Here is a 13,801-nt window from a genome sequence, read left to right as displayed (position 1 = left end):
ACAAACAATAAAGAATTAGATAAAATGCAGAAGACTTGACTGGGCATTTAAGCAACCACTGACTTTTTAATGGTAGTCGTATTCTTCACACTCTAATTGAGATTTTTCAAGTTGCAGGCTATAAGAAATGAACTTACAGTCAAGTAGTAATTGTTGTTCACATAGCAGTTACTTGTATCAGATAATATACTGCAGTTTTCTCCGAAGAGTTCTGTGTCAATACTCCACGATACAGCTGATTCCCGTATTTGAATTAGCGGCAGCTGATGAAGTTTAGACGTCTTTTCAATCTCCACCTCTCCACATGATTATAAATGAAAAATAAAGAGAAAAAAAAAGAAGAAATGCTTGTGTAGTACGTAAACACAATTTAATAAAACATATTAAAAATCCATTGGACCGGGATTCAATTGCCCGTACCAGAAGGTGAGCGGGTCACAAGCTCAATGAAATCAAGTGTAAAACAAAAGACTTCAGCGGTTGGGATCACGATGTTATAATCACCAAACACATGTAGCAGGCAATCAGAACTCCCCAGTCTGTATAACACCGGTGTTTTAATTTCTTTCTCTGTATTTTCGATTAACAGAAAACCCAGTAGCGCTGCAACGACTCCTTCAATACCAGTATCTACTCCCCTCAGATTGACTGGTCTCGTTCTCAAATTCTTTTCTGGAGTACAGCTTTTAAATCCTGCTGCCTCACCGAGATCAAGCCTCTATGTTCAGTTTTGCAGCATCCTCAATCTTCGGTTCCTCCACAATATATCTCCTTTTCTGACGTCTTTGACAAAGGTTGGTCCGAAGTTCTTCCACACATCACCCATGGGATTTTCCAATTGACCTTCTGCCAGGCACCACTCCTCCCAGGGGCAGGTCTATCCTCTGTACCTGAGACCCAGGCGATGTCTGAGTATGTCATGGAGAACCTGCTCCGTGGTTTTATCAGACCCTCCACCTCACCCACTGGAGCGGTTTTATTCTTTGACACGAAGAAAGATGGTTCATTGGGACCCTGCTTTGACTATAGAGGCTTGAATACCATCACCATCAAAAAGAAATACCCGATTTCCCTGGTCACCAAACTGTTTAACCGGATTAAAGGTGCCTACAATTTGATTTGTATTCGCAAAGGAGATGAGTGAAGACAGCATTTAACACAAGGGATGGGCACCATGAGTATATATTTATGCCTTTTGGGCTCTGTAATGCCCCAGCTGTCTTCCAGACCCTAATAAATGAAATATTTTGGGATCTTCTCTACACCTGTGTGGTCATCTATCTGGATGATATTTTAATCTTTTCAGAGGACCTTACCACTCATCGCCCTCATGTTTCTGAAGTCCTTACCTGGTTAAGGAAAAACCACCTATTCTGTAAACTGGAAAGGTGTTCTTTTGAGGCCTCTCAGATGCCCTTCATGGGGTACATTGTTTCAGGTTCCGGTCTTCAGATAGATTCTGAAAAGGTCCAGGCCATTTTAAATTGACCTCAGTCCGTTGGAATCAAATCTATTCAACAGTTCCTAGGATTTGCTAATTATTAGACAATTTATTGCAAAATATTCCACTCTGGTTTCTCCCATTGTGGCCCTAACCTAAAAAGGAGCCATTACAAAATCCTGGCCTTCGGAGGTGCTGGAAGCTTTTTGAACCCTCAAAACTGCCTTTTACATTCTTAGGCAGCCCGACACTACTTTGCAGTTTTTTATTGAGATTGATACTTCGGCTGTGGGAAGGAGCTGTTCTTTCCCAAGAAAACCCTTCAACTAAGAAGTTACACTCGTGTGCCTATTTTTCACATAAATTCCTTCCTGCAGAAAGAAATTATACTATCGATGAATAGGAACTTCTGGCTAGTAAGTTAGCCTTATCTGAACAGAGGCATCTGTTAGAAGGTTCTACGCATCCTGTCACCATTTTCTTCATCACAATACCTTAGCGCGTTGGTCTCTCTTCTTCTAACGCTTCGATTTATGTATCACCTTTAGACCTGGGCCTAAGAATAAAAAGGCTGACACTCTCTCTCGAGCCTTCCTGCCAGAACAGGAGAATGAAGAGTTCCAGGATCGTCCTATTCTGGACCCTACTTGCCTTCTGTCTGCTTCCTTGACCACCACTACCTCGTCAACTCCAGGCAAAACATTTGTTCATCCCATTCTTCACAAAAGGCTTCTTCATTCTTTCTCGAGTCATACTGGAGTATTAAAACCACAGAAATTGTCTCTAGGCACTATTGGTGGCCATCTGTGGTCGTTATAAAACACCATGACAGTTGGCTTATGGTCCTCTCCTTCGACTACCACTCCCGGCCAGACCCTGGACTCTTATTTCAATGGACTTTGTTATTGATCTTCCTCCAAGTAAAAAGCTTAACACTGTATTGGTAATCGTAGACCAATTTTCTAAAATGGCACATTTTATTCCCCTCATTGGTCTTCCTTCTGCTTATACGTTTGGCCAAATATTCATCAAAGAGATTTTCCATCTTCATGGGCTACCCACCGAGTTTGTGTCCGACCGTGGAGTTCAATTTAGCTCAAGGTTCTGGCAGAGGCAGATCTAGAATTTCTTTTTAGGGGGGCTATTTAGTCCAGTCCCCATTTTTTTAATTTTTGCCGGGGCAATTGCCCATCCCCCCTCACTAGCAGGGATGTTCTGTCTGCAGCCGCATACTATGCACGGTCCATGTCTGCAGATACAAGCAGACAAGGTATGCTGCCTGACCACTCTGATTCAGAGCGGGCAGAGAGCATACCTTGCCTGCTTGTCTCTGTAGACATTGACTGCACATCGTGTGCCGCTGCAGACAGAACATCCCTGCTAGGGGAGGCGGTTGCCCCAATCGCTCCCCCCCCCCCCCCCCCCTGGTTCCGCCATTGGCTGGGGCAACCCCAAGGGGGACATGGCATATGCCAATGTGTATTGTCATCACGCCTCCTTTGTATATCATGTCTACCATCATCATCATTTATTTATATAGCGCCAGCAAATTCCGTAGTGCTTTGCAACTGGGAACAAACACAGTAATAAAACAATACTGGGTAATACAGAACAGACAGAAAGGTAAGAAGGTGCTGCTCCCAAGCTTACAATTTACAGGGCTATCCTGAGTATACCAGATTCTTCCCCATCTCTAGGAGGTGTTATGCTCACCTAGTACCGCAGAATAACATAATGGAGCATCATTACTCAGTGGAGTGTCCCTCCTGAAAAGCACAGCCAAAAAATGTACATTAAGAATAAAAAGGCAAAATGCTCTAATCCATTTAGTTCTAGATGCTCATAAGAGTAGGGCAAATCATTACACAATTAACAAGAAATAAAAACTCCCAGACACTCATTGGCCAGATGCTAAACAAAAAATCAGTATAATAAGTATTAAAAGCAGATAACGTAGTATAGGTTTGCAAATATAGGCCATATCCCGTGTAATCAGCAGTATGACTGTAGCAATTTCAGAGCGGATTCCTCCTGTGGAATTCGTACTCTAGAGACTGGTACCATACAACGTACTGATACAATTAGCCTAGTTGTAAGGGAAGCCGGAACACATTATTCCTTCTTGTGTTGACTGCCGGGCAGTATTTGGCGTCACACTGTGTGTTTAGGTCACGTGCTGTAGCCGGCTGTCGGCAGCATGGCGGAGGACGCTCCAGGTGTGGGGTCAGGTACCGGTAGGAAGAGGCCGAGAGAAACCCAGCCCGGTGAGTAGAGCACACGGAACACAACCGCCACCATAGCAAAGGTGTAGAAGCACCGCGAAACTCGCGTGATCTGTAAAGCCTCAACATGTGTGCGCCATACTGCGGGCTGTCTGCAGACCACTGTCCCTATACTGCGCTTTATGGTGTTACTTCACAAAGTACACCTCTAGTATGTCTTGTGCAACACTTCCATTCTGCCCTTCCTAGTGCTCAATTGTAGTGTGCAGTTTCAGGTTTTGATTATTCTTCCTTACCAATGTTATACATATGTTATGTGGTGGGTTGCATTATAATCATTTCTTTTGGTTGTGTTGAAGTTTGTATTAAGGCACACATACCTTTTATGGATACACAGCAACTGGGCACTATTTTGTTTTGGTTTTTGTTTTATGAAAACTTGGTGAGTATCTGATAGTATGGTTGATATGTACACTGTATTATACATTGGACCTTCCACAATAATTCAGTGACTGGCAACAGGTGGGCTTAGGGCTGTATGTATCTTTCAGAGCCTTAAATTATGGCACACAGCTATTTCCTACTTTATGCCCCAATTGGTCCTTTTTATCTGCTTTAAGCCCCTTTTCTCTGTCATGCCCTGCTGATCTTAATCCTTACTAGTAGCTCTTACTGAATAAGAAATGGGGCAGCAGCTGAAGTTCAATGGTTTATAAAACAGAGAAGACTGAATTTGATTTAATTATTTGCGGGAGCAGCTGATTTTCACATCATGTCACCATCTCTGCAAAAGATACTGAGGTCATGCAGCAACTTTGCGATAAGAGGAGGAAGGGCAGGCAGTCTTCACAACACACACTCCTTCCTTTATGAGATGGAAGGAGCTATGTCATTTATTAAAGCAAAGTAAGGGATATTCAGGCAGCTCTATTATTCACATGTCCTGCAAAGTTGTTGCACACAAAAGCTGTTGAAATATCTGGTCATTTTGAAGTATCAGATTTGTTTTCTACAGTTATAACACTTGTTAATTATTGAGATTAAGGGTAATGTGCAGCCCTTGCGAATGTTAGAGGGCTGCATGTGTGGCTCTTGAAGTTTATCAGTTTGCCCATCACTGTTCTACATGGTAAACACTGCAGCAGTAATGAACATGTTGGTCTTCAGTCATTTGAGATTTTAATGAATTGCCTTACTCTATTCCACTGCAGTATAATACAAAATTATCTTATTTGTCCTAGCCTGTGATTGTTGTGTATGGAGAGTTAACCCTGTATTAATTTTGCTTTTCCTCAGCTGTAGATGAATCTGAACTTCTCACAGTCCCAGATGGCTGGAAAGAAGAGCCATTCACTAAAGAACATAATCCCAAGGGACTGCTGGAAGAGAGCAGCTTTGCCACTTTGTTCCCCAAGTATAGAGAAGCTTACCTGAAAGAATGCTGGCCATTGGTCCAGAAAGCGCTAAGTGAGTGTGTAAGTATCTGTAAAACTATAAATGCAGGTCCTGGTGGTTGGGTTCATGTGGAGGTTTTAATTCCACAGTGCACTGGATGCAATTTAAAGTAACACCATTTCATCGGTTAATAATCATTTACTAGTGCCAAACATCACATTCAAGGATACAACATATACGACACACACTCTATGCTGAAATAAAATCCACTAGGTTTTATGTGCAAGTCGTAAGATATATATGCATTTGTAAGTCTATTACATTTAGATTTTAAACAATATTTTATGATATATTTATGTTTTAGTTATGCATTGTACAGTTTGTAAACCACTATTTACATATTTTGTTTCTTTCAGTTTGTAAAAGCAGAATTAGATTTAATTGAAGGTAGTATGACTGTTTCCACTACAAAAAAGACATTTGATCCCTACGTTATTGTACGAGCGCGAGACCTAATAAAGCTGCTAGCCAGAAGTGTGCCTTTTGAACAGGTGAGTAGTTTTTCATACGTAATACATTTGCACTTTCTGTGTCTTTTAGAGATAAAAACCACAATTTTTACTCCTATACTGCTGAAGTAGATCATGTCTAATCACAGTAGTATATATATTTAATGTAAATAACATGTATGTGTACTAAATGCACCTACTTGACACATTTGTAGATACACATATTAAATTAAGTGTATGTTTAAAAATGACTAAGGGTATAAAATGCTTGAGTGGCTTATTTGGTCTATTTTTGATAAAATGGAAAGATGAGCTAAGGTACAGTAGACGCTGCACAGTAAATAATTTGAAAACATCTCAAATTTTAGCTTATACCCCATTCATACTGCACCAAGAACCCGGGTTTTTGCCGAGACAAGCACAGACGACTCGGGAATTAGACCTGGTTCTTTTGGTGGGGTAATTCCCGGTTCTGCCCCGGAAAACCTGCACTATGAATGGTTCAACCCGGGTTTTTTAACCCAGGTCTCACCAGACACAATGGTAAAGTAAAAAAAAAAAAAACATCACAAAAGGAGCCAATCAGAGCTCCTCTTGTGATGTTGCCGTGAAGATCCTGGGCAGACCCGTGTTCAGTATGAAAGCGGTATTTGTTGTTTTACATAAACTAGTTATTCCCTAAAGGCATAGTATGTGTATTAAAGGAAATCACCTTCCTGGCTTTTGTGGTTGAGTTACAGGTACCACAGTTTTGACTCTTTAATTCTGTCCTGGAATTTTAGAAATTGTGTGTTAGGAAGTATTTGTATCTATAACCAGATAATATTATATAAACATGAGCTGCTGACATTTTTCCAGCTGCCTAATCAAAATAACTACTCGCCCAAAATATTGTTTTTCTCCATTACACTGAATTCTATTAGGATGATTTGGGATAATAAAACTTCAGTTTTAGGGCTACTTTAGCCTCCATATGTATGTTTTTCACTATTTTATAGTAGTTTTTTATCTGACATTTTAATTTTCCTAATCCACTATACTGTTTGGAATGTACACCTTATACTATCATTGCTTGTATCCATGCTTCTGTTATTTGACGCTCTCTGTTATTTGACGCTCTCTGTTATTTGAGCCTATTTTGGCTTCAAATTGTATTACCAAATTGTTGTCATGGGCAATATACAGCACGATAATGTAGTTATTTAGAGCCCTATATTTTGCAGAGATAAAGTATAGGATAGTCAATACTTTTAGTTTGACAGCATGTTCGCTCCCAGCTGCTTATCATCATGATAAGCTTTGAATGTGATGTGACTTCCATGTTCTAATTACATATAAGATGGGGTTTGTCGTCTGGTATCTCGGTCATTTTTGCAGGCCTCAGCATGATTTTGTCCTTTCATCGCCATCTCTTTTCCTTGTGATAACAATACAATCTGTAATTCAAAGAGCCTTGCACAGGTTGCATTGTATTTGCAATAAATAGGAAGTATGTTATTGTTTTATATGAAACAGCATTCAAAGATAGCGTACTATAATTTCACTTTCTCCTTTCCCCTCAGGCTGTGAGAATCCTCCAAGATGACATGGCCTGCGATATTATTAAAATTGGCACATTAGTTCGAAACAGGGAAAGGTTTATTAAGAGGAGACAGCGGCTCCTTGGACCTAAGGGATCAACTTTAAAGGTATGTCACAATGTACATGAAGTAAATGTATTTTCTATAATGTCATGGGAGTGCTTATTTACTCCGTTGTTTTCATCCAGGCTCTGGAGCTTCTCACAAACTGTTACATAATGGTGCAAGGGAACACAGTGTCTGCTCTGGGACCGTTCAATGGGCTTAAAGAGGTAAACCGAATAAAGCTTTGATTCTCACTGCTATCGTTCTTTTCCTCTTTATGGATGAAGAAGACTATTAATTGATTCATAAAACATTCATAAATAAGGAGTTGCAAATATATTTTTGTAGTTTGGCACAGATATGTAACTCCTTTCTGCACTAATGCTACTTTATATCAATCTGCCAATAGCAGTAATAGTATTCAAGATGTCTCCCTTGCTTATAACTTTACTGTTTTCATAAAAGTATTATTTTTTCATCACTATTACTTTATTACAGGTTAGGAAAGTAGTTCTCGATACAATGAAGAATATCCACCCAATATACAACATCAAGGTAAATGTGTTTTTGGAGTTCAGTATATTTGTTTTGTTGTTGCTTTGTGTAGATTTGAAAGGGCCAATTTAAGATGCAGGATACAAGTATTGCAAGGATATAAATTTTTCTATTTGTGTGAAAAAATCCAATCAAGATTTTGTTTTTTTTATGGTCTGCAGTTTTATTTTATTTTTATTTATAAAGTTCTCACTTTGACCTAATACAAACAGGTTTTTTTTATAACATCTAAATAGTCTGCTTTCAATAGTAAAAATATCTGAAATTTGTAAAAAATCATCCTCATTTATTTTTATAGCGCCACTGATTCCGCAGCGCTGTACAGAGAACTCCTTCACATCAGTCCCTGCCCCAATGGAGCTTACAGTCTAAATTTCCTAACATACACAGACAGACAAAGAGAGAGATTAGGGTCAATTTTGAAAGCAGCCAATTAACCTACTAGTATGTTTTTGGAGTGTGAATCCTAGCTGAATCCACTTTGCTGTTATTCTACCTGAAGGTTTTTAGTAATCTTGCAATACTAACCTTAAACATTTGCTTGTTGAGCTGTAAACAACTGTCCCTGATATAGAATAAATTTGATATCTGACATTAATTCTGCATTTGAGTAATTTCAAACTAAAATAAAATTCTGAAATACCTATTTGCTATTTCACAGAGCTAGAGTGTGTGGCCATCGCTTCCTCGCGTTTTTTCAGGCCATGTTGACTTTTACCAATATAGAGATGCCTTATGGAAGCAATAGACATTATTATAGGCATGCGCAGAATACATGCACTAGGCAAACACAAGTAGTAAAAGTCCAACATTACTTTGACTATTTTTTATCAATATCCTTCAAATTCTGCAAATGTTTGAAAGATCATTAATAATCTATTTGTGCTCTCTTGCTATCAGAAAATTTAGTATGGTAGGATAACTTGATGCTCTCTGACACTATTGTAAACACATTTGTGAATACTTTTGTATTTCATCATTATTGGCATGGTTTAACTGGAACCAGAATTATGTATTTTTTCAACATATTTATTGAGGCAGTGTCAGTACAAATTATTGGAATGCAGGGAGCATGGTGCCACTATATACATTAGTATGCAATATAAACATCCATTACGTGTATAACAAGGCGCTCTCAGTAACAAACTGGCTGCATGAAAGCAAGTTTTTTTCCATTCCATTAGTGGAATGGGAGTGGAGTGGAATGGAGAGAGTTGTGATGTGTTTTGGTGGCTTGTTGGTGACAATGGAACCTTGTGAAGGAACTTATGGCTTAAGTACACATGGATAGTGCCCAGGTCAGAATAGAACCCATGGCCCTACTGCTGTGAGGCAGCAATGGTATCAATGTGCCGTAAACTGAGAAGCCCTGTTTGACCATGCTGTATAAAAAATGAATAGGTTACCGAGCACTAAAAGTTCTACAGCCAATTTGCGTATCTGTAGGGTTTCCACCTATGCCTTGAATAATCCTAATGTGAAAAAAAAAACATTCTTTAGATAAATTGCTAAGATTTTCCAGGGACTCTGTGATCATAAACGATGTCATGGAGTAATTATCTTCAAAAATAGGATTAGAAGGTGGTACTTAAAAAGGAATTGATAGATATCTAATTCCCTCGATTCCAATCATATTTATATCACATCAATCCAAGGGAAATAGTACATTTCTAGAAACCATTATAATTCAAATTCTAAATTTAGACCATCTGGTGATAAGGTATGTATGCCTGTACAACACTTCTCCCAACAAACTATAATCACCAATTCATATGTTCACACTTCAGTATGTTGTGAATGAGCTTATAGTGATCAAAGTAAACATTCATATTTTTCCATGCATTAAGAATATGAAGAAATGCCTGGTGATGTAGTTTATGGTACAATCTTCCAAATTCACTTCGCCAAGCTTGTTACACATCACAATTCAATCCCTACAATTGTGACGATATCAGATTTAGGTTGGCTAGTATAAAGACATAGCGTTTATTTTGCTGGACAAATCACCCAAATACCTGCAAATACTTTTTACCCTGCAGTTCACATCACTTATCAACTAAGATCTACTTCCAGAAGGCTGCTAATGTTTACTAAATTCAATAAGGAATCTGGAGACAGTGCCTTCTTCTACCAAGTCCCCCTTTACTGGAATCTACTACCTGGTTAAGTTCTTTCACAACATCTGTCACTTGGTCCTATAAGCAGGTTTTAGGATTGTAATGCTTTCTGTCTGAAACAAGGTTATTACTGTATATGACATAAACATTTATTTCCTTTTTGAGCTTGATAGTCAAGCGGTGGAATCCAGGAAACTCACAAACTTCTGGCAGCTTAAAGGATTAAATTCCAGATAGGGGAACAACGTAACATAAAGATTGTGTGTCACATGTTGATTTAATGCTTTGTGATGCTAAATTCCTGTTTGTCATGTTTTCAGGCTTTAATGATCAAAAGAGAGTTGGCAAAAGACCCAGAACTGAGATCAAAAAGTTGGGACCGGTTTCTACCAAAGTTCAAGCACAAGAATGTGAGCAAGAGGAAAGAACCAAAAAAGAAAAACATAAAGAAAGAGTATACACCATTCCCTCCGCCACAGCCAGATAGCAAGGTACAGTACTTTTTCTTAATTCTTCCATTCACATTATTTACATATTTCACTTTTTAAAACTCCTACATCTATGCCTTTGCAGGAATTCTTAGTTCCACATATTGCTGTATATGCTCCTCTAATTGGTTAGGTGTGGCAAGATAACAATGTTTGTGGAGAAGTTTGAGGAATGGACGCACCAATGTTCCTAGATTTGAGGAGCAGTGTAAAAAAGAGAATTCATTTGGCAGAGCTGAGTTACTGAAATTGCATTAAGGAGTAGAAAGTACTTATTTCAAAGGACGGTGCACTACCGTTTCCACTCTGCATAAGAGCTTGTGTTTTGCATCCGCTCTGAGCTAGTAAAGATCCAGTCTCTCCATTTACTCTTTACTTCCAATGGACTATATTTTGCACCTACCAGTTGTGAAGAAGTGCACTTTTCTGTATTTAAACATTGTTTAACGTTGGGCAAAGTACCACATGTAATAGAAACTGTCCTGTTGTTAATTTACACCATACTGCAAGCCTTGTTCAGCTTCAAGTTTCCCAAGGCATATACCTTGATGGGCGCTGGGTGACCCAACTATATGCAGCAATGCAAAATATACGTTTTGCCCTGAGCATCCAGTGCGGTTCGTAAATTAGGTGCAGTGTTTTCCAAGGCTGTTAATATAATTAGCAGCGATGCTCATTAGTATATATTAGTGCATAAAAATGTTTCTAATTTTTGCAAATTTACACTTTCTACATACAGGTATCTACTCTCTTTATCCTCCGTTTGGGGTCCCCCCTGATAAATAACAAACGCCATTTCTTGTTAAAAAAGCTGTATGTGACAGGACCAGCATATTCCAACCATGATGAAAAAATCTGTTCAAATTTTGTAGTGTATCTTTTTGAATTAGAATCCGCTTTAACTATGCTGTTTTGGTTGACAGATTGACAAAGAACTTGCAAGTGGCGATTACTTCTTGAAGAAGAGCCAGAAGAGGAGGAAGAAATTGGACGAAGTAAAGGTGACTAATTGTTGTTGGTGCATCTATGTACAATTTTTGGTTTTGTTTTTTAAACTTCCCTTTTGTGAAAATACTTTGTCCATTTTTACTTTTTTTCCATCCAGAACAAACAAGCTGAAGCAGTGTCAAAAAGACAGGAAGAGAGAAACAAAGCATTTATCCCTCCAGAAGAAAAGATTGCTATAAAGCAACAAGAAGGTAATAAGAATGATTTGATTTTGTTTTTTAGCACTTATTCACTTGCCTGCCCCTAACAAGCATTGTAAATGCCAAGTTCCTCCTGTTACGTGATGTGGTCTTCTGAAGGTTAAAATACATGGGCACACAATAACATTAGCCTAACTGGACAATTAGTGTAGTGGGTATTGCTGCAAGTGAATTTTCCTTCTGAATGGATTAGATTCTGTTTTTATTTGTAGGTTTGAAAAACAAACTTTTGTTAAGAATACAAATGTCTAATTCAATGTATGTTACACTTTAGTTTCCACTTCCACCAAGATCGATGTGAATGCCATTAAAGAAAAGGTAAAAAGAGCAAAAACCAAGAAGCTTGGAGCCCTCCCTGAAGCAGAAGTAAAACAGAAATTGTTGGCCTCTGACAAGAAGAAGAAGAAGAAATGATCGTATTGGTTGGGTTTTGTGAACGGGAATCCTGCAATGTGTTTGCTTCTCTTACTCGATGGAAGATATTTTTTATGTTTTGTTTTTTATCTAATAATATATAATTCTTCGAAGAAGATAGCCCATCTCGTGATCTTTTATATTGTCGTCAATAAACTTGTTGCACACCCTTTTGCATTAAATGGCAATCATTGCGTTTGAAAGGGGAGGGAAACATTTAGTTGAGTGTAACTCATTTAATGTAATGGGGAGTGTACAACCTCTTTAGCAGATAATTGCACCCAAAAAAGTTGTGAGGTTTTTTTTTGTTTTTTTTTTAAAGCTGACCAGAGTTCCTGCTTTCCACCGAACAGCAGACCTGTATTTTTCCCATGCCAGGGACTCATGTAGTTTTGAGGGAACTCGCTCTCATAAGCACTCCCAATGCATTGTGTCCCAGACTTGACAATCAGCACCTGGGTTAGAAGAATACAGTGTGATATCATTTTGTTTTATTTTCCCAAACTGCTCTTGAATGTCAACACAAGAAGAGTCCACACAAGTGCTTATGTTAGGGAGTACTACCAATTTCTTTTGGCCCTAGCAGAGTTCTGGTAAATGGGGGAATGTTTTTCTGAAATGTAACTGGTAATTGCCAAGATATGATGATTTTGCCTGTAGCATGGTTCATCCCAGCTTGCGGATATGATCAGTTGGAAAACAATATATGAGGAATTGGCGTTGCTTTTACATTTTAGATGTGGAAGTTCAATAGAGCAGTGTTTGGAATCCTTCTCAAAAGATGTTTGTTTTTTTTACATATTATATGACCAGTCATTCCCCACTCTCATACACGCCCCGTCCCCACAATTGATATGGAGGCAAGTAAAAATGTGGAGTGCCCAATGCCATTTGACATCTCCAACAAAGGTCTGAGACATCGGGGAACATTTTAGCTAATAGACTGGGGACACCTGATACCACCGAGTCAGCACTTTTATATTGTCTTTCGTGTACTCGCACACTGATTAAACTTGCTTGAGTGCGCCGCTGGAATATGTCTCCCCATTCTGGTTCAGATATAACTGTTTCCAACTCCCATTCCCAATCCTTGGTGAATTTGGGCATTTTATTAAAGGAATGTTCGATCAGGATTCTATATATGGAGGATAAGGTGTGTCTAGGATACTGAGGAATGGTGCCTAAGGACTCAAATTGCGTGAGTGTCCTTCCTGCCATTTCGCGAATACCCGGGGAGCATATGAAGTGTCTTAGTTGCAAGTGCCTCCAAAATTCCTCATTAGGTAGTTTCCATTTTTACTGTAGATCAGCAAAAGGTATGGCTCCTGACTAGTCCACCAACTGGCCAATATGGGTGATCACAGCCTGGATTCAATGTTGGAAAGCCAGTTTTGAAAGGCCAGGGGGGAAGTTTGGGTTGTCAGAGGTGAGTATTGCGTTGAGATATGTGGAGCAGTTCGCAGTCAAGACCATTTGGACAGGTTAGGAGAAGTAGTCTCATGCTTGAAAGTGAGAAGTGATTGTCAAGGTGTAAGATTGATCTGTGTGCTTAATCCAAACCCATTGTTTGTCTGACCTCCCTCTCGTCCAGTCAGGAACTCTGTTCAACATGACAGCATAGTAGTATGTGAAGAAATGTGGCAGTTGTAAACCACCATCATGCTTACGCTTGTATATAATGTGTTTGAAGCGAGGTCGTCTGCCCCTCCAAACAAAGGGAAGTATAGCTCTATGCAGTGCATTGAACCATGATGTGGGAGTATAGATTGGAAGTGTGGGCAATAAGTAAAGGACTCTGGGGAGTAAATTAATTTTCACTATCAGGGA

The 13,801-nt window shown here is 39.0% G+C and overlaps 1 protein-coding gene across 1 annotated transcript; it reads left to right on the top strand.

Moving 5' to 3' along the window:
* Nucleotides 1-3,580: 3,580 nt before the first annotated feature.
* KRR1 (KRR1 small subunit processome component) lies at nucleotides 3,581-12,144 on the top strand. Its single transcript, XM_075209553.1, has 10 exons — nucleotides 3,581-3,705; nucleotides 4,960-5,138; nucleotides 5,475-5,609; nucleotides 7,130-7,255; nucleotides 7,336-7,419; nucleotides 7,691-7,747; nucleotides 10,185-10,355; nucleotides 11,276-11,353; nucleotides 11,458-11,551; nucleotides 11,835-12,144. The coding sequence occupies exons 1-10, from the start codon at nucleotides 3,639-3,641 to the stop codon at nucleotides 11,972-11,974; spliced, it is 1,131 nt and encodes a 376-aa protein (XP_075065654.1). The 5' UTR covers nucleotides 3,581-3,638; the 3' UTR covers nucleotides 11,975-12,144.
* Nucleotides 12,145-13,801: the final 1,657 nt, after the last annotated feature.

Source organism: Mixophyes fleayi, chromosome 4 (assembly GCF_038048845.1).
Source record: "Mixophyes fleayi isolate aMixFle1 chromosome 4, aMixFle1.hap1, whole genome shotgun sequence".
NCBI classification, from domain to species: domain Eukaryota; kingdom Metazoa; phylum Chordata; class Amphibia; order Anura; family Limnodynastidae; genus Mixophyes; species Mixophyes fleayi.
This window is presented reverse-complemented; position numbering and strand designations above follow the sequence as displayed.

Bases quoted from the DNA above. Each gene is read 5' to 3' on its own strand.
- KRR1 (XM_075209553.1), top strand. From the start codon at position 3,639: ATGGCGGAGGACGCTCCAGGTGTGGGGTCAGGTACCGGTAGGAAGAGG. The intron at 5,139-5,474 runs GTAAGTATCTGT...TGTTTCTTTCAG, and splicing joins AGAAAGCGCTAAGTGAGTGT to TTTGTAAAAGCAGAATTAGA. The intron at 7,256-7,335 runs GTATGTCACAAT...GTTTTCATCCAG, and splicing joins CTAAGGGATCAACTTTAAAG to GCTCTGGAGCTTCTCACAAA.